Source organism: Ochotona curzoniae, unplaced genomic scaffold (assembly GCF_017591425.1).
Source record: "Ochotona curzoniae isolate NIBS_2020 unplaced genomic scaffold, NIBS_Ocur_1.0 scaffold_461, whole genome shotgun sequence".
In the NCBI taxonomy this organism is placed as follows: domain Eukaryota; kingdom Metazoa; phylum Chordata; class Mammalia; order Lagomorpha; family Ochotonidae; genus Ochotona; species Ochotona curzoniae.
The window spans coordinates 2,786,339-2,804,718 of record NW_024467120.1 but is presented as its reverse complement, the minus strand read 5'-3'; the positions used below and the strand labels follow the sequence as shown (position 1 = coordinate 2,804,718).

Sequence of the window (18,380 nt, the reverse complement as noted above, 5' to 3'; positions counted from 1 at the left end):
GGGTGTTAACCTGAGCTTGTGGATTTGGAACAGGTGGCTGTCGTGTAAAGGCTCTCACTGAAGAGTGACAGCATTCTGCATTTGTCAGTAATCTTAAACTGTTGAGTTCCACCCATTCTTTAAATAATAAAATTTCCAGGAAAAAAAAAGAATGTAGAAACCTCCTTAGGTTTTCATTGCTGATTAATTCTCTTGAAGTGGTGCAGTACAATTCAAAATGTTTTCAGTTCCTTAATGCCAACCTGTTGTTATCTGTTTACTACAAAAACAGACAGGTGGGAGTTTGGGGGGGAGACCCCAGTCTATACAAAATTGTACCATAAAATTCAAAATTCAAAATGAAAATTTAACAAGAAGGAAGGAAGAAAGGAAGGAAGGAAGGAAAGAGAAAAAAGAGAGAGAGAGAAAGCAAGCAAGCAAACAGGTTGGGATCACTCTTTCCTGCCCCAACCTGAAATGAGTAAAAACAGAACCAGGAGCTGGAAGTGACCTTGCTCTGTCATCCAGTCCCTCCTTTTCCTGGGGCTGAGCAGCCCAGATGCAGACAGCACTGCAGCCACGCCGAGTTCTGGGGCAGGGCTGCCAGGATACACGGAGCTCTGGGGCAGCGCTGCCTGCCTGCCCCCCGGGGAAGGGTACATGGAGCTCTGGGGCAGCGCTGCCTGCCTGCTCCCGGGGAAGGGTACATGGAGCTCTGGGGCAGGGCTGCCTGCCCGCTCCCGGGGAAGGGTACATGGAGCTCTGGGGCAGGGCTGCCTGCCCGCTCCCGGGGAAGGGTACATGGAGCTCTGGGGCAGGGCTGCCTGCCCGCTCCCGGGCAGGGTAGTTGGAGCTCTGGGACTGGTGGCGGGGCACAGGCAGGCCTCCTCTGACTGTGGCCAAGGGCTTGGGCACACCGTGTGGCTGCAGCCTGGATTTGACTAGTGCTCCGGCTCGCGGGTGTCTGCTTCAGGGTAATTGACGGACACTAACACAGCACTTCCTGTGGCATGGGATTCGGAAACAGCCCTTCCCTAGCCGCTCCCAGGCCGGCTCAGGGACAGCTGGGGAGTGCTGTGCTTCCTTTGTGTGCAGGCTGACTCATGCTGAAGGCCCGGATCCCGCCACCACTCTCCACTGCCAGGTTCCAGGTAAGGCTCAGCCTTTCCCAGCTGCCTCTGGAAGAAGTGGGTCTGTTTGGTGCTTGATAAACAAGTGAGGGGAGGAGGCGTGTGCTGGAGAGCAGATGGTCGTTCTGCTTTCCTCTGAAGGTACATGGGCTCTGGCTCGGCCGGGATGGTTTCCCAGCTGCTGGTTCTGAGGTGTCTGGGCTCTGTAACACTTGCAGGTGCGCTGAGGAATCATGCATGAAGCTAATGACAGGTGACGCCTGGATGTGTAGAGACCCATGGTGGAAGTGGATATCTTAAAACTGCAGCTTAAAAAGCTCCTGTTCTTGGAAAACAGTTCCTGATGGTATTTTTGTGGTCCAAATCTGAGACGTTTCTATTCACTTGCTCTGTTGGAGGCGCAGGGGGTGGAGCAGACGGAGGAGCTGAATGGGCGTCATTGTGAAAGGTTACCGGAGGATGGGGCTTCAAGTTGGAAGCATCATTTGGCAAATTCTCAGTTTCAGAATAAAGTTTTTTTTTTCTTTCTGAAATCGGATATACTGTATTAAATCCAGATGTAAAGAAAATTAAGCCAGGGAGAGGGACAGCATGTACTGGGGTAGGGGTGCGGCTTGCTCACCTGCTGGCAACAGGGCCGCCTGGGGTGGCCACCCCACAGAGCAGCCTGGTTATCCCGTTCAGAGCTGGAGGGCTCAGCAGTTCCACTCCCTGACATCAGTTCCAGCTCCTCAGGCAGCATTCCTGCAGGCTAAGCGGTGGAAACAGCCCAGATGGCCTTCAGTAGGTGGATGGTGAAGACCGCACGCTCGTACACACAGTATCTTGCTGCCTTTCTCACCTGTTTAATGGCTAAGACACGTTGAATAAAACAGACAGACAAAGCCCTCCAAAGAAGCAGTTCTAACAACCAGTAGCCTAGAAAAATTAGTAGGTCTCAGTTTTTAAAATTTTGTCACAGGAATTTAGTGCAGCCTTATGGTAGCCGTTTAACTTGTTTACATTCGTTTACATTTAATTTGTTTATATTTACAGATTTGCTTAGGGATGTATAGAGATTTCTCAGTTCTTGCTTGATCATGCCACTTGTATTTTAGTGTCACAGAATTCTCTAAAGACATCAGAGTGTACATGCGTCAGTTGCCCGTGTTGAGGTTTATTCTCAAGTCTCTCTTGGTCTTGAATGAGAAAAGCTGTGCTGTGTGTCTTACAGGCTGTGGCGAGTCCTGGCGTGCTTGGCCACGTGTGTCGCATTGTTCTCTTCACATCTGTTAATGTGGATGTGCGGCTTCCTCCTCCACCTAGATCCTCCCTCTCTCTCTCTCTCTCTCTGTCAGCTCTGTTGAAAAGCTTAGTTGTAGAGGAACTTGAAGTTATTCCTGAAGAGAGCATGATGAATTAAAAATAAAAATGTCTGTCTTGGGTGCCTACCGCTCCAGGGATTGTTCCAGGTCGTGGTGGCAGCAGGGTTCTTGTTGCGGGGAGTGCCATGCGAGGGTGGTGGTGGTGGCTGGGGGGACGCCGCCATCAGACGTGTCTGGGGGTGCCCTGTGAGGGTGGTGGTGGTGGCTGGGGGGACACCGCCGTCAGACGTGCCTGGGGGTGCCATGTGAGGGTGGTGGTGGTGGCCACGGGGACACCGCCGTCAGCCATGGCTGGGGGAGCACTGCAGAGCCCCCCAAGGACAGCCAGAGTGACTGGCAGCACTACCTTGCATGGTCCTGGTGGTGGTGGTATTCATCCTATCGCCATTGGTTTAGTTCTTTACATTTTTGTGTGGCTTTCGGCAGGGTGGTAGGGGATGCGAAGAGCATTCGAACATGGCGTCTGAAATGTGGACAAAGGTTCACTGCTTCTTGCAGAGGGAGCTCTGCAGTTTAGACCCGTGAGTGATCACTGTCACACGTGGGCACAGTAAGCTTCCCCGTGCCTCCGTGTCCACCGCTCGCGGGGCAGGTGGCTCCGGACACGCTGTGCCTCCTCTCCCACGCATGGCTGGGGCGCCTCTCCCAGCCGCCGCCTGCAGAGCTCCTAGTCCAGCTCCCAGTCCGGGCTGCCACAGGCTTCCTCCTGAGCAGCTGAGGGCACAGCCAGGGACACGACAGAGATGTGACCGAGACGTGGCTGTCACAGGCACCGGGGTGTTCCAGAGAACTAGCGAACAGCATGGTTTTGCTTGCCTGTGTCCTTTTCAAGTCATTTTAAGGTCCTGGGCCCAGCAGCCCTTTCTCCTCTGAGGGCTGAGCCCTGGTTGGGTTAGATTCCCACAGAGAAAAGCTAAGATAATGAACTGTAGGATTTACAATCCAGAAACATCAGAAAACTGAACTTTTGCAGTCTGAGTCCTAGAAAAGTGACATTTTTATGTTACAGCTCTCCTGTCTTCTCTAATTAGAACTCCTCTGAAGGCTTCTACCTTGATCTTTGCTGTTGAGCTGCGTAGCCTGGCATACCTAACTTTGAAGTGCTTGAAGCAGCCTTGCTGTCTCAGGGCCGACTCGGTCGGCTGCACTTGGCAGTCAGGCAGTTTCTGCTCAGACACTGTGACAGCTGAGGCAAAGCCTGTGAAGAGCCGTCCTCTTCCGTTCGGTTTTGTCTTCTCTGTCTTTTTGAGTGCGCTCTGAATTCCTTGTCCGTGTGCTGGCGAAAGCGCAGGGCAACCGACTGAACTGACTGATGTGTGCGCGCAGGGATGCCATGCTCTTCCTGGTCCTCTGCCACTTCCTGCCCCTCAGGAGTCTGTTGAAGTATGTGGCCAGCGCCATGTGCCTGCGGGTGACAGCCTGAGGACACGGTGCTCTGACCTGCCTGGTCCTGGGCAGCCCAGCTCGGACAGCAGGGCTGCTTCAGGCTCCAGTGTTCTCTGAGAATGTGGCTGGACATCAGGCAGGACGGGCAGTGCGGGAGGAAAAGCGAGCAGAGTCAGTCTGCCAGCGGGAGAGGACGTGTGGGCTGCTATGCGACCTCCTGGGGCTGTCCTCAGAGTGACGTCTGCAGTGTCACCTCGAGGCGGCTGCTGGACTTGGGCTCTGCCAGCTGCTGGGGGGCACCTGGGATGCCAGGCACGGCCTTTGCCGTGGGACCTGGAGGGCCGCAGCGGAGGTGGGCTGGAAGGGGTGTGAGGGCATGACCGCTGCAAGGCCAGGGCCTGAGTGGCACTAATTGCAGCCCTGTGCTCCTTGCACCCTGTGAGCCCATGCCCCTGCACACAGGCGTGGACAAGCAGCAGTGGGAGCAGAGCACACATCACCACGGGCACATGTGGCTGGGCAGCTCCACGTTCCCCCCAAGCCCCTCCGGCTGCAGTGTGCAGATCAGGCTTACACCCAGCAGCCAGTGCGACAGACCCAACAAGGAGACGGCTGTGGAAGCAGCGTGGGGGCCGGGGGGGATGAGCCAGTGCCCATGTCAGTCCCCTTTCGGACCCTAACCCCTGTCACTCCACTTCCTTAGCTGAACTAGATGCCGAGCACTCGCAGCGGGTGCAGGACATGGAGCACGCCCAGCAGGCACGGCTGAAGGAGCGGCAGAAGTTCTTCGAGGAAGCCTTCCAGCAGGATGTGGAGCAGTACCTGTCCACGGGCCACCTGCACATCACGGGGCACCGGGGTGAGTGGCGGGGCGCCGGGGTCGCGAGCTCTGACGGAGCACAAGCGTGCGCAGGCTTCTGTCCTGCCTTCGCCCAGTCTCTAGCTGAAGACGTTTTTTCAACTGCATTTTAAAATTACAAATTCCATGATAGAAAATGTAGAAGAAAAAACTAAGTAAAAAAGACAAGAGAACTGAGTCCCGGGATGCCCTGTGTTTCGGCACAGGCTTGCGCTGTTGCCGGGTCAGTGTTGGTTGAAGTTCCTGCCTGAAGGGAATTCTCAGAAAACTTCATGAAAAACGCCCACTTTGAAACAAAATTATGCATGGATTTCAAGGCTTTTTTTTTTTCCCCCAGCACCATACATTTAATTGCGTTTTCCCCCAAACTTTGTGAAGAAACCTCAGACATAAGGGGCTCCTTCCGTGCTGACAGGAATTCTTTGCAAGGCTGTGTATTTAACGCTGTGTTGTCACTGTCGGAGTGTACCCAGGCAGTCGTCTCACTCTCTGGTGTGGGAGCAGTGGATTTGGTTCCAGGACCCCAAGGCTACCAAAGTCTGCAACACCCAGGTCCCCTCTGTGTTGGCCTGCACACACTGTCACCTCTTGATTGCCTGTAGTGCCTGCTACGGTGCCGGCCCTGTGCCAGGAGTGGTCACACGGTGTTGTTTGGGAATAACAGGGGGAGGGGTCTGCACATGCGCAGTGCCGGCACCCTGGGGCAGGCCTTGCAGCTGGCTCCTCGGGAGAGGGACAGCGTGCATGGGTGAGCAGGGCCCTTCCTGAACGCAGAGCCTCTTCGCCACTGTGCGTGGGGCTCTTAGGAGCATCTGGGAGTGGAAACAGAAAACTTGACTAGGAGAGAACTTGGGGAATGGACTCCTTCCTCTGCCACCCCCCGCTGTGGCCTGGGAGCGGTACCCAGGACACTGGAGATGTGGCCAGGGTACCCCTTCCCTGCCCTCCTGTAGGCATGGGTGTCTTACCACCCACCCTCCTGCACCCCGGAAGCCCACTCCCCTTTTCTTCATCCCTTTTCCTGGCACGCCACATCCCCCACACGTTCCCATGATCCTCTGTCCTCTCCCAGGAGCGGGGAGAGAAAGCAGAGGTGAGGCAGGCGAGCAGGCAGAGATGCAGATGAGCCACATGCATGTGCTCAGCATGTGGCCAGCACCCTCGGCTGCCCGCGGCGCTCCGGTGGGCAGCTCAGCACGGAAAGCTGCTCTTCGGCCGGCTGGCAGCTTCCTACCTTCCGGCAGCGCGCTGCTCGGAGTCATCTCCACCTAGTGGCGTGTGCCAGCAGCTGATGCCCTAGTGTTTGGTGCTGCTGGTGGAGCGTGGCTGACCCAGTGGCTTGGGGAGGCATGGAGTCTGCCCTGGAGACCTCCATCCTGTGACGGGCTGGAGCTGAGGACTCCATCCTTGTTGGGGCTGCTGTAGCAGAATGCTGCTGGCTGGGGGGCCTTAGCAACACGAGTCGATTTTCTCTCAGTCTGGAGCTCTGCTTGGATCAAGGTGCTGTTGATGTCTGCGGAGGGTTGCCTCCTGATTGGCAGGTGACTGCCTTCTGACAGTGCCCACGTGTGGCCAAAGGGGCTGCGGCCCCTGACTGTAAGACTTCCGTACCAAGGACCCACACGTGTCCTTGGCAGTCAGTCACCATCTCCTAAGGCCCCACTGCATACAGCGTTGTGCTGAGGGCTCAGGCGTCAGCAGGTGAAATGGGAGGGGACACAAACATAGGGTGTCTTGAGTCTCACACCCAGTGGCCAGCCTGCCGCTGTGCATTCTGGAGAGGATGGGAGGTGAAGGAGACGCTGCCAGCGAGGCCCTCCATGCTCAGTGCCTGGATGTGTGCTTGCTCAGGGTACCATCGCGCACGGGATGTGTGCACTTTGGTCCGCCAGCCCCAGAAATGTTGCAGCAGCTTCGTAGTCGTGGCAGAACATGGCAGCTGCGGGAGTGAAGGCAGAGGGCGAATCCTTGTCAAACAGCGACCAGCTCAACTGGGCGGGGCAGTTTTGGGATTCTGAGCAGCAGCTCCAGGATAGTTTGCTTCCTGTTTCACTACAGGGTGGTTGGGTCACTGAGGTAAGAACAGGTGTCAGGCTCCTGCTGCCACTACCCGGAAAAGCAGGAGGTGTCGGTTTGCACTCTCAGCTTTGTGGGAGCTGGGGGTCATGCACACACAACCACCGGGCCTCTGCCGGGATTCACACCGTGTCTCTGTCTCCAGGGGTGAACCCAGGAAGGTTTAGTTTAGCATAGCAGAGCCTGGTGGAGTCGCTGCACGGACACCGCCTTGCAGAGTCACGTGGAAGCAGCAGCCTGCGTGCCCCTCACTTGCAGGAGCAGCGCCGTGGGACGTGTATCCCAGGAAGGGGCGCCTGGGGAGAGCGGAGCCAGATGCGGCCCGGCACAGGTGTGACAGACCAGCACTGCCAGCACGGGGTCGGGTGCTCGGTGAGACCCTGGCCCAGGCCTGTCTTTCTGGCTGCCATCACTCCTGTTTTCTCAGAAAAGCTGCTACTTCAGGCTGGCTCTCAGTGTGTCACACCGTGCCTTGGTTTATTACCACGTGACCTGTGTCCCCAGGCTCCCAGCTCGGGTTCCCCCTGGTCTGTGCTGAACCAGCAGCCTGGCCAGCCTGCCCCGGTGCTCAGGGAGGCACACTACCCTGGATGCCCAAGGTACCCAGGGCACGGGCCGGAGTTGGTGGTCCAGTTGGATAAGATAGAAAGAGTGGCATAATGCAGCTGGCCTGGTGCCCACAGACTGTCCCCAAGACTCACTCTAGCACCTGATGACTGTAACCTGGCATACCTGGCCCCCGGGAGGTTTTTATTTAGGACTCTAAATAAACTTTATTTATTTATTTAGTAAGTCTTCAGAGTCGTCGTTGATGTGTAGTAAGGAGTGTTTTAAATACCCAGCAAAGTGGTGACAGTAATGGCGCCCAGCCCCTTTCTGGATGGCAGTGTATTTAATTCCGCTTTTTATGCCGTGTCCTGCGCTATTCCATGGGCCACAGATGTGCTGGTGCCAGCAGTGTCCCCAGCCTCTCCCCGCCACTGCCCCAGCTGCAGCAGCGCCCCATCTGTACAGCTCAGGCTCCCCCGCAACGAGCGCTGCCTGACACGCCACCCACACATGCACACACACGCCTCATCCGGCTCTCACACCTGACCCCCGGGCAGCATCCATGTCAGCCCTGTCAGCCCGGACGCGTCGGTCATGTTCTCACATGGCTTTCCGAAGGTGAAGGTGCGTCTCCAAGGGTTGTCTCCTCACACTGCAGACGACGCCTGAGCGCACCTCCACGCACTGGTGCAGGTTGCTCGAGGCGGCCTCGTGCGCCTCCCTCTGGCGGTTGCTTGTGTACCAGGGCTCAGATGGGGACTGAGACTGCTGGCATGAGGATGGAAGCTTCCTGGTCATGTGGCCTCTGTGTCTTTGGTCACCGAACATGGCATGCATGTCTGTTGGTCAGCTGTGTGTGTGCGGCTTTGCTAGATGCTGGCACGTTACTTGTCAAGAGGTCTGTGCCACTTACAGCATTCCCAGCTGTGTGTGGGCATTTTCCAGTGACATCTGTGTCAGCACTTGATACGTCAGATCCTTACAGCTTTGTCACTTTCATTTGGGTGTTTGATACTCATCTTCGCCGAGTCGGTTCAGCGTTGGTGTTGGTAAGTTCTGTTGGTGTGTCTCGGAGTGGCCTTGCTGTGCTTGTGTGGGCCATCGGCTCGATCCATGGTAGTGTTGATGGCTTGTACTTCCACGTCTCAGGAAGTCCCAGCTCCAGGTGAGCAGGGCACTCCACCAAGTCTTATCCCTGCAGTTCTGCTCTTTTCCGTATTCTGCCTGGCAGCTCTTCATGCTTTTGCGCCAGCGTTGAGGTTTCAGGTTGTTTGCCAAGACTCAACCCAGCTAGGCTGAGTTTCCAGGTTGAGGGAGAATTGGCCTCTCGGGGATCCCAGTGGTTTTGTGGGTGCGCATTGATCAGCATCCGTTTCCGAGCTTGGCGTGGGGCCCTGCCTGGACCCAGGGACCTCTGCCGAAGGACGTGCCGCCTCTTGGTTACCCGACTGATTGTTGTTCGTTTTGCCTGTTGCCGTAAACTGCGCCGAAAGCCTTCCCGGCGCGGCTGTGTTCTGTTGCTAGGTTGGCTCGGCTTTGCTAAGTCATTCATTTGTGCCTCTTCTCTGGTTCAGTGAGTCCTACCGGAACCACCTCACTTTGAAGTTTTTCTCCCCAAGAAACCAACTTCTCTCCATGGTGATTAACTTCTCTTTAGCTTTGCTTTCTTTGGACGTTTCTCTGTGTTTAAAGGCTTATTTTTTTGTTTGTTTGTTTATCTCAAAGGCAGAGAGCGATCTGCCACCTGCTGGCTCCCATCGCCAAGGCCTGCCCTCACTGGGGCTAGGTCGGGCTGAAGCTGGGGCTCCAGACCCTGTCCCTGTCTCCGGTGTGGCTGGCAAGGAGCCGCGTCCTGGGTGTTGTTCCCTGCCACCTCCCCCGGGTGCGTCAGCCGGAGGCTGGCAGCAGAGCAGGTGACCTGGGTGGCCACTGACCCGTTGTGCGGGACATTTGCTCTGGGTGTGTTGAAGGCGCGGGCTTGGCTTTCAGCATTCGTTTTCTAATAAGGCACTCAAAGGTATGCGTTTCTTGCAGAGTACTTTTAGGTGAATTCTATCCTTTTGATATTTAACTAGATGTTTCAAATTTGTCATTATGATTGAATTTCTTCAACTTGTATGTTTTCTTAAATTATTTGCCTTATTATAGGCTTATTACAGGTTTCTACATTTAAAAAGTCCTTTAATGTGTCTGAGTGTTTGTATGTCAGTAGCGCCTGCCGGACGCAGCTGGGAGCGGCGCTGTAGCCGGGTAGCAGCTTGGGCCGGTAGCTGCCCAGTCTCCTCGCAGTTCCAGACTCCGCGCGTCAGGACTGTCTTCCTCAGCCACGTTTCTTGAACGCGTTCCCTCTGCTTTTTTGTCACTTCTCTCTGCCGTTTTCGGTTGCGCTCTGGCCTTTTCAGAAAGGTGTCGCAGTCTGACCTGAAGTGAAGGCAAAGTCCAGGAAAGCCGTGCAGAGCGGCCACCGCGCCAGGGCTTTGGGGACCGGGCCGCGGGAGGAGCCTTCATGCAGCCCTCCCACCAGCAGCCTCCGGGGTCGTGGAGGCTGCCCAGGAGTCCCCGAGTCCCCGTGGGGATCAGGGTGAGGATCGGCCCCTGAAGATGCTCCTGCATCAGCACCACGGCAGAGCGGGCCTGGCGCCCCCTGGCGGTCGGCCGGGGCTTGCCGCCAGCGTGGGCGCGTCCACTGGGACAGACTGCCATCCCCAACCTCGAATGCGCACAGTGTGTCCTCCATCTCGTCAAGCGGAACTCTGCGTGATTCTGTGTCCAAGACTGCCCACCCGTCACTCAGCCCCTGTGCAGCTCCGGTCGGCACAGGACCCCTCTCCGACTCGAGTCCCTTTGCCAGCAGGCACACCTTCTTCAGGCAGGCTCTGCTGGTCTGAAGTGCATCTTAAATGACATCTTAGAGACGACATTTGTCTCACATGTTGTTCAGAAGTTCCCTTTGTCGGCAGGTGCGTCCTCTGGCTGCCTTTCTCTGCATCTTTGTCTTGGGTGCTGTGTCCATCGTTGGTGTAGGCGAGCATCGCTGTTACGCAGGGTACAGCACATGCATCCTCTTTCCCAGCTGCTGAGCACAGCTTAGCTTGCTTTGGCTTTTGGTTTATTTTCTACTGGGCTCTAATTATTGAACATGTGCCTGGAGTTCTAGAATCCAGCGATTACATTGTTCCTGTCTGGAAGCCCTGTGACGTCACTCGCAGTCCATCAGTGTGGGCAGGAAGGGATGGTTGCAGTTTGCTTTCTGCGACCCGAGTGTGCCGTGAACTCCACGTGGGGTCGGAACTGGCGGTTCCTATTCCTGTGAGAGCCAGGGTTACGTGTGCACGCCCCCTTCCGGAACGTGTCTGTGGAACCTGCAGGGGCCTTGCCGCAGCTCTGTGGGCTGCCCAGCCTGGCCATGCTCCGAGCGCGCCCTGGCAGCCTGCTGTGCCGGCCGGTGCCTTCTCTGCAAGGAGTGCCCAGCCGCAGCTGCTGCGGTGCAGACCACCAGGGCGGGGAGAACCCGCATTGGCAGCCGACCGGAGTGGGCCGCGGGCTGAAAAGGAGCCGAGTGTCTGCTGCTGGTCCCGCCGAGAACTGCTCCGTGCCTGCAGTGCCTGTAAACCAAGGGACGCAAAGAACAGGCAGAGCTGTGAGCAAGGGGGACTTGGGACACGGGTCCAGCTGCAGGCTGAGATGTGCCCACTTCAGTTCCCTTTGAAGGTGGCGATGGGTGGCAGGCTGTACCGCAGGCAGGCAGTGGCAGGCTGAGGTTCAGTACGCGTGGTCCGCAACGATGTTAAAAGCCCCACATGGCCCTGACAGAGGCTCCCCGCCCACGTGAGTGCTGAGCCGGGTGTGACTGTGTGCTGCTGTGTTGCAGAGCCCATGGGCAGCATGTCGTCCATGGAGGTGAACGTGGACATGCTGGAGCACATGGACCTCATGGACATCTCCGACCAGGAGGCCCTGGACGTCTTCTTGAACTCCGGCGGCGAAGAGGGCAGCGTGCAGTCTCCTGTCACAGGTACTCAAGGACATCATAATGCTGCGTGCCCCCCAAAGGGAAGCCACCCCCAGCCCGCACCTGTCCATCTCAAACCAGTGTGAGGTGTAAGGCCAGGAGTGTGGGCAGCTGCCGCAAGGCTCAGGTAAACTTTGTACCTCGCCCACAGGCTTGGGTGTGCCCAGCCCAGCTCTTGCCCGTTTAGGTGCTTTGTCCCCCATTTCCAGGTGCCTTGTCGGCTCTTCGCTGCGCTCACCGCTCCCTGGACCCTTTACCTTCTTCCCTCCCAGCGTTCCTCAGCCCCTTGTCAAGTTCCTCCTTACCGTGGTTTTCCACATCCCCTCCCTGCGCTTCTGCAGGCTTGTCCCAGAAAGGGGGGGTCCTTGGGGCCCCACCCTCATCCTCCCAGGGGCATAGCACTGACTGAAGGGGTTGTGTGGGCCGTGCTGCTGGCAGCGCACAACACGGAAACGGTGCAGCCGCCAAAGAAACTGGAATTCCTAGGAGAGCTGCGGGGTGGGCGGACTTCGGCCGTCATGCCGTGGCGCTGGTGTGGGAGGGGCTGCGTGGCCGGTGCCATCAGTCCAGGCTTGCTGGGTGGGCTGGCCCAGACGCACACCCCCAGGGGCCTGGCACAGGCTGCATGGTAAACAGCATCACTGCAGACCCCAAGTGCCCACCAACAGTAGCATATGCCATCTTCTTGTACCCATTTGCTGTTGCCCATGGCAACCTGAAGGCATACCATATGACAGGTTTCTTTTTCCGTTTCCTTGTAGGACCTGAACCCCAAACGTGCATCACCTTTGAGGTTCCACATCCTTCACACTTGCCCACTGAGCCGCCTTCCTCCCCGTCCACCTGCAGCGACTCGGCAGCGCAGGATGCGGGCGAAGGGAGCGCACGCCCCATGGTGCAGTCGGATGAGGAGGACGTGCAGGTGGACACGGCCCTGGCCACACTGCACTCTGACGGGAAGGCAGCCACAGAGGCAAGCGACGACAGCGACTCCTGAATCAGGACATCCGTGCACACTGAACGACACTCGAGCGTGAGCGCAAGCCCGCCTGTAAAGTCTGGTTGTCTATAGAGGGTCTTGGTTTTTACAGTTGCCAAAAATGTGTGAGAAGTTGACTGAAAGAGCTGTGAATAAAGCAAAGTTGAAACCACAGGAGTCCCCAGCTTGTCTGTGCCAAGGCCCATGGGCACCCACAGCCAGAGGGCCAGTGCAGAGGTTCCCCAAGCAGAGCCTGGCATCAGCAAGGTAGGACGCGGGAGGGAAAGTGGGTGGGAAAGTGGGCTCCCTGGTCCTGGTTCAGAGAGTATTAATGACCTCCCCATCACATGTAGAAAGTTCTAGTTCTCAACATGTAATGAGTTTTAGTCAGGTTCTGTTCTGACCACGCTTCTGCCATCCCAACCTGACCACTGGGCCAGCAGGCCAGCCCCCAACTCCAGCTCAGACACGCGTGTGGGTCCAAGGCCAAGGCCTGCATCGCCAGCACCCTCCTGATGGCCGGGGAGGACTGGGGAGAACTGGGGAGGACCGGGGAGGTCCACGCAGGCCCCGCCCACGGCAGCAGGGGCCCCACAAGCCTCCAGCAGCAGCAGTGGCACCCCTCCGTGGCAGGTCCACGCCGGCACCCACCGTGACAGCTCGCTGCACTCATTCAGCTTCCACCAGACAGACAGGTGTCCAAAAAATGTCTTTTTATTATTAAACCTTGTAGTACAAAGCTGAAAAGTAAACAAAAACTGGCAATAAAACCACATGACGTCTCCCCTCCCCAGGGAGGGTGCAGAGCAGCGCTAATAAATTAAACGTCAACCTGTAAGCCAGAGGCAGAAGTCACTGTGGAGCAAGGGGACACAGCAAGGCCAGAACACTGGACAACCACATTGGCAAACACTTGACTGTTTATGTCATTGTTATTAAATATTCCAAAACAGTTCAGTCTTCCGCAACGACGACCAACAAAGTGGATCAGAGAACGTTCCTGGCAGTCACCACTGGCAAGCTCAGTGCAATATGGGTAGCTACGGGATCGATGAATCCAATTATGAAACAAAGAACAGCTTGTGAAAACAGTTTCCCTTTTTTATTCCACACATACTGTACACACAAGCGGAGACGGGCAACAGCTACTCCATTATTGTTCTGTTGTTGTTGTTCAGTGATGTAAGCAGCACTTATCAACGTTACAAGAAAAACCCTGTAAGCATCCAACGCCACGATGAAGAAACTGAAGTGTAAGGCTTTTCTTCATCTCGTCTTCTCCCCCCGCCCCGCCCCCACTGAGAAAAGGCTCAAGTATTTAAAACAATTTACAGGCGTATGTACAAAAGGGATGGGATTCTTTTTTTCTATTTTTTTTTTCCTTTTTGTTACAACATGAAGAGAAAAATAGACAAGATGAGCACAAATGCATTTTCACATTCAGAAAGAACTGCAGACCTAGTGGCTCTACGAGTGATCACAGAGGGAAGGACTGGAGAGGGTTAATGCTGACGGTCGGGTGCACACGGGGAGCGGGCAGACGAGGATGGAATGTCAGATTGCACGTCGGTGACGCAGAAGCGCTCCGGGCTTCCACCACTTGGTTTTCCTTGTGTGTGTGTGTGTGTGTTTTTTTTTTCCCTCTGTAGGGATGCTATTATTGAAGGGTTTCTGATAAAGGAGCCAACAGCACCAAAAATAACAGAATGGATTTCCTAATGAAATCAGGCACAGGTCTCCCGCACGCCCCTCCTTCCTCAGACAGATGCATAGTGCAGTGCTGGTGAGAGAACCGAGTCACGCCAGTCTCCTCACTGCGCACGCGGCCAGGACAGAGTCCGCCTCCAGCTGCCACATGCCAGAGCACACCGACAGGGCTCCTCCGGCTTCCAGAATACAGACTCAGCTCGCACGTGACAGAAGGACAGACAGCCGAAGCAAAGCCGTTCCTCTTCAAGTTTTCTGTGTGTGTGTGTCTGTGTGTGTGTGTGTGTCCTATCCCTTTTCCAATCTAGAAAAATCTGCTCACATGACTGATGTTTTAAAATTTTGTTCTCCAAACTTCACCCTCTTCAAAAACGGGTTAAAAAGCCTTTTTCCCCCCAACAGTTACAAAAAACAAAACAAAACAATAAAACAAAACAAAAAAAGGCTTTTGTCAGCCACAGGGGCGATACAAATTAATACAGCCCCAAGGGTTGAAAACAGTGAGTATACGGCAGCTTCCGATCGGACTGCAGTGTCTAGGTATTCTAAGTACAAAAACAATGGTTCAACAGTTTAATGCTAAAACAAAATTAGTTCTCTAAAACCAGAAGAAAATCTTCTTTAGAGCTAGTGCAAAGACAGCTTGTATCCTACAGCAAGTACTCCAAACTAGAATATAATTACAAAAAATATATAGAAATCGAGCATGGTGTTGGCATCTTCATGATGCCCCCGCAGCACTTTTGGATGAGCTGCAGGCCGCCAGGCGGGAGGGTGGCACGGCCACGGTCGCTCTCTTGCGGGGGCCTCTTTTTGGTGTGGGTTTGCTGAGACAGTTCTCAATGCTGCCGTTCTTCCCGGACACTTTGCCACAGATCTGGTTGACCAGGCTGATGATCTGTTCCTGTGTGGGGCAGAAAAGAAGACGGATTCAAGGCATGGCCCCGGGACTGCCTGGGGAGTGCACCCCAGCCGGCAGGTCACAGGAGGCTGTGACAGGCCCACACACACCCCCACTCTTGGTGATGATAAGGCCTCTAAACGGGAGGGGCCCAGCCAGGGGCAGCCTTGCACTGCAGAGGCTGCCTGGCTCTGCTCTGCCACCCTGAATGTCAAGAAGCCTGGGCCCTCCTGTCACCCACCCGCTCCCTAAAGCAGATACTCCACGCTCGTGCAGCCGGTGGCTTCCGCGAGGCATCTTCTAAGAGTACACAGAGATGTGTTTCCCTGCTTCTTCACACCAAGGTCAACTACCCCTGCACTGCCCACCAGGCCAACCAGTGCCCTGCTGGGGCCGCTGTGCGCTGCCACAGGAAGGGAGCGCAGCGCCCCGAGGGCCTGGCCTGCTGGGTGGCCTACAAGTGGATGACCAGAAGGGAGCACACAGCCACACCGTCACTGTCTAACAGGCCCTGGTGCCTGGCAGGGAAGCGGCTGTGACCAACAAAGAGAGGACCAAGTTCGCAGTCCAGAAGGGGAATGGGCTCCCTCAAGGGCAGTGCTGAGAGGGGCCAGCTGCCAGGTCAGGTGGGAGAGCACAGAGCAAGGCCCCTCGGTGGGGCAGGGCCCTAGGTGGCCCCACGGGCTGGTCCGGGGAGCTGGTCAAGCCCGTGCCCCAGGAAAAGATCCGTGAGAATGCGACCACAAATGGGAAGCACTGCCCCCGCTTTAAAGGGCTCCCACGGAGGCAGAGGATGTAGGTGCTGCTGGAAGGGGCGTACCACAGACAGCAGGGACCTCCCCACGGGGCTGCAAGGGCCCCCACAGAGCCCACCGCTGCCTGACACACCTCGTCGTAGCGGTACATCAGCTTGAGACCCCGACAGGACTTCTGCTTCTCCACGTGGCGCAGGGCACACTCAAGGCAGAAGACGACGTTCTCGTTCTCCTGGACCACCTGCACGGGGGGCAGGACAGCAGAGGTCACGGGAGCCCACATGGCTGCCAGGGAGACCTGGAGGCTCTGTGAGCCCCAGAGCACTGCGTACGTGGAGAACCCCAACCTGACCAGCAACCCTGGCTGTCCCCTCTGCTGTAACGTCTGGGCCTCCACGGGAAGTGGCTGAGGCCTGCCCCACAGGGCGCCTGGGGAGTTTGGGGGATGTGGGCAGGCAGGACCCAGACATCCAGCACGGACGGAAGGGGCACGCAGCACCACCCCAAGAGTTCCTGGCACTTTTGACTCATGGCAAACGAGACCGCACCAAGCTTCTCTTTGTCGGCGGGAGGTGGCCACTTTCACTTCATTCCAGGCAGCCAAAGGGAAGCAGCCTAGAGGTCAAGCTGCCTGCTGTGGGGTGCTCCCGTGAGTCCAGGGCCCTGAGCTTTGGCAGGGTCGCTGCCAGAGTGCCACCTGCCCCAGGCTGGTCGGGCAGGTGCCCATAAGGAGCTGCACTGGCCCCAACAAGCTCCACCGGGGGGTGAGGGAGGCCAGCAGCAAAGGGAGAGAAGCCGACCATCATGGTAATAGAGGGTTGCAGAGTTGGAGCCTGAAACAAGCGGCTGCAAAGACAGGAAAAGCCCGCCTGAACCAAGTATGCCATGTGCTCAGGGGCCGAGGGGTCTCGTAGCTGAACAGAAGCTGCAACCTGAGGCTGGTGGGCCTCCCTCCCAAGAAAAAAAAGGAGCAGAGTACGGGGCCCCCGAGATGGACAGCAGCCGCGCCGAGGCCTCACCATGGAGAGGTAGCACAGGTGCTGGCAGATCTGGCAGCGCCGCTCCGACGTCTCCAGCTGCAACCACTTTCGAGGCTTTTTCTTGCCATCCGCGACGGCACTGTTGCCGTCATGGCTGCCGTAGCGCGCGGACGAGTGGAGGCCTGCCTCAAACAGCTGCCTGCGCTGCCGCAGCTCCGTGTCCCTACACGACAAGCACAGGCCGGCGCTCAGCAAGCTCTGCCAAGGACCTGCCTGCAGCTGCCACAGCCTGCCGGGACCCTCTGTGCAGCCACTGGACCACAGTACCCCCACACCGCCACAAGGGCCCACATCCCTCAGGCAGGATTCTGCCAGTGGTCCCAGCAGGTGCACACACCTCCAGGCCCAGAGCAGAAAAATATTTCTCTGGACAGGCAGAGAAATAGTGATGCTCACAGCCCCGGGAGGCCATACTAACCAGTGAACTTGGGGTGTCTCTCCCGCTCTCAACAGACACTCAAGCCTGAATGCACACCCCACAAATGGGCTGACAAAGAGTTCCTGGAGCCAGGCCCTCTGGGTTGATTTCCACTCCACTCCCCATCACTGGGGTCCCCATTAAACCCCTCATGGCCTGCTTGGGCAAAGCACAGCTAAATCAGCAAAGCCCACCGTGGAGCTAAGCCAGCACCCCCGGCAGAGAGGCTGGCCCAGCCCTGTTCCCCAGGCCAGCCGATCCTCACCTGAGCTCGTCCAGCAGGGCCGAGATGGTGCTCAGAGTGGGGCCGTTTTCCTTCTTGGCTTCTGCTTGTGCGATCTGGTACAGCAGCTTCTCCATGGAGAATGGCTTGGCTATGTGGCGACGTTTCATTTCCTAAGAGAGCAGTCACATCCCATCAGGCCAGCACACAGCTGTCCGCACGAAAGGCGACAGGCAGCGAGTGTCTTCCTAAAGGGAGAGAGCAGCGACCCAGGCCAAGGCACAGCCCCTCCTGTAGGAGTGCTGGCAGGAACCTGGTGCCACGCTGCAGCAGCTGCTCCTGGGACCCTGCAGGGTCACACTTCGGTCTTTCCTGACACCAGCTCACATCTAGAGCTTTCCTACAAGAGCCTCCCAGCAAGCACTTCAGGATTTCAAAGACAGATTTCAAAACGCAAATGTCCATCCACAGATAGGCGGGGGTGGCTGCTGGTCCTGCTTACCTTGGCAGTCTCGAAGCCCATACTTGTCCACTGAGTGGTGGCAAAGTGCACCGTTTCGGACACGCTGTAGCCACAGCACACTTTGGACACAAAGGAGCCCGGGAAGCAGACAACAAACTGGCCACTCTGCTGCACCGTCCTGTGCACCTTGATGCCCTCTCTGCAAAGCACCTCTGGCGAGATCTGGGGAGACAAGGCCGGGCTGAGCTCCCTCCCATGCCCAGAGTCCCCACATACCCGCACCTGCTCTCCACAGGCTTGGCACACATCACAGAATAGGCAGGCTGAGCGGACCACTAGGAGCCCCTTCCTGAAGCCCACCCTGCCAACAATGTCCTAGCTGGCAGCTGCTGGGCTCCTCTCTGGAGTCAGATGAGGCCCCTGTCATCCTCCACGTGCCAGGCAGCCTGAACACTGGAGCCACAGGACCAAGGCGGCAGACTGCACACAGCCAGAGGCCCTGGGCTCGGTGCGCCTGACCTCCGTACCGAGTGAAGGCT

At 56.8% G+C, this 18,380-nt stretch overlaps 2 protein-coding genes across 4 annotated transcripts in view; one reads left to right on the top strand and one right to left on the bottom strand.

Annotated features, from left to right (window-relative positions):
- Window positions 1-12,506, top strand: part of DTNBP1 (dystrobrevin binding protein 1) — a 121,497-nt gene extending 108,991 nt beyond the window's left edge. For 2 of the 3 annotated variants that reach the window (XM_040967726.1, XM_040967729.1), the window contains 3 exons: window positions 4,563-4,718; window positions 11,215-11,358; window positions 12,117-12,506. In XM_040967726.1, the coding sequence (XP_040823660.1) occupies window positions 4,563-4,718; window positions 11,215-11,358; window positions 12,117-12,352 (536 nt within the window). In that variant the 3' untranslated portion in view covers window positions 12,353-12,506. Of the gene's footprint in view, window positions 1-4,562; window positions 4,719-11,214; window positions 11,377-12,116 lie in introns of all 3 variants that reach the window. The other variant, XM_040967728.1, reaches the window with a different exon arrangement.
- Window positions 12,507-13,032: 526 nt separating this feature from the next.
- Window positions 13,033-18,380, bottom strand: part of JARID2 (jumonji and AT-rich interaction domain containing 2) — a 214,402-nt gene continuing 209,054 nt past the window's right edge. Inside the window, exons 14-18 of the mRNA XM_040967725.1 lie at window positions 17,881-18,063; window positions 17,421-17,551; window positions 16,717-16,900; window positions 15,831-15,938; window positions 13,033-14,945 (exon numbers count right to left, since the gene is read on the bottom strand). Coding sequence (XP_040823659.1) covers window positions 14,763-14,945; window positions 15,831-15,938; window positions 16,717-16,900; window positions 17,421-17,551; window positions 17,881-18,063 — 789 coding nt within the window. The 3' untranslated portion in view covers window positions 13,033-14,762. The remainder of the gene's footprint in view (window positions 14,946-15,830; window positions 15,939-16,716; window positions 16,901-17,420; window positions 17,552-17,880; window positions 18,064-18,380) is intronic.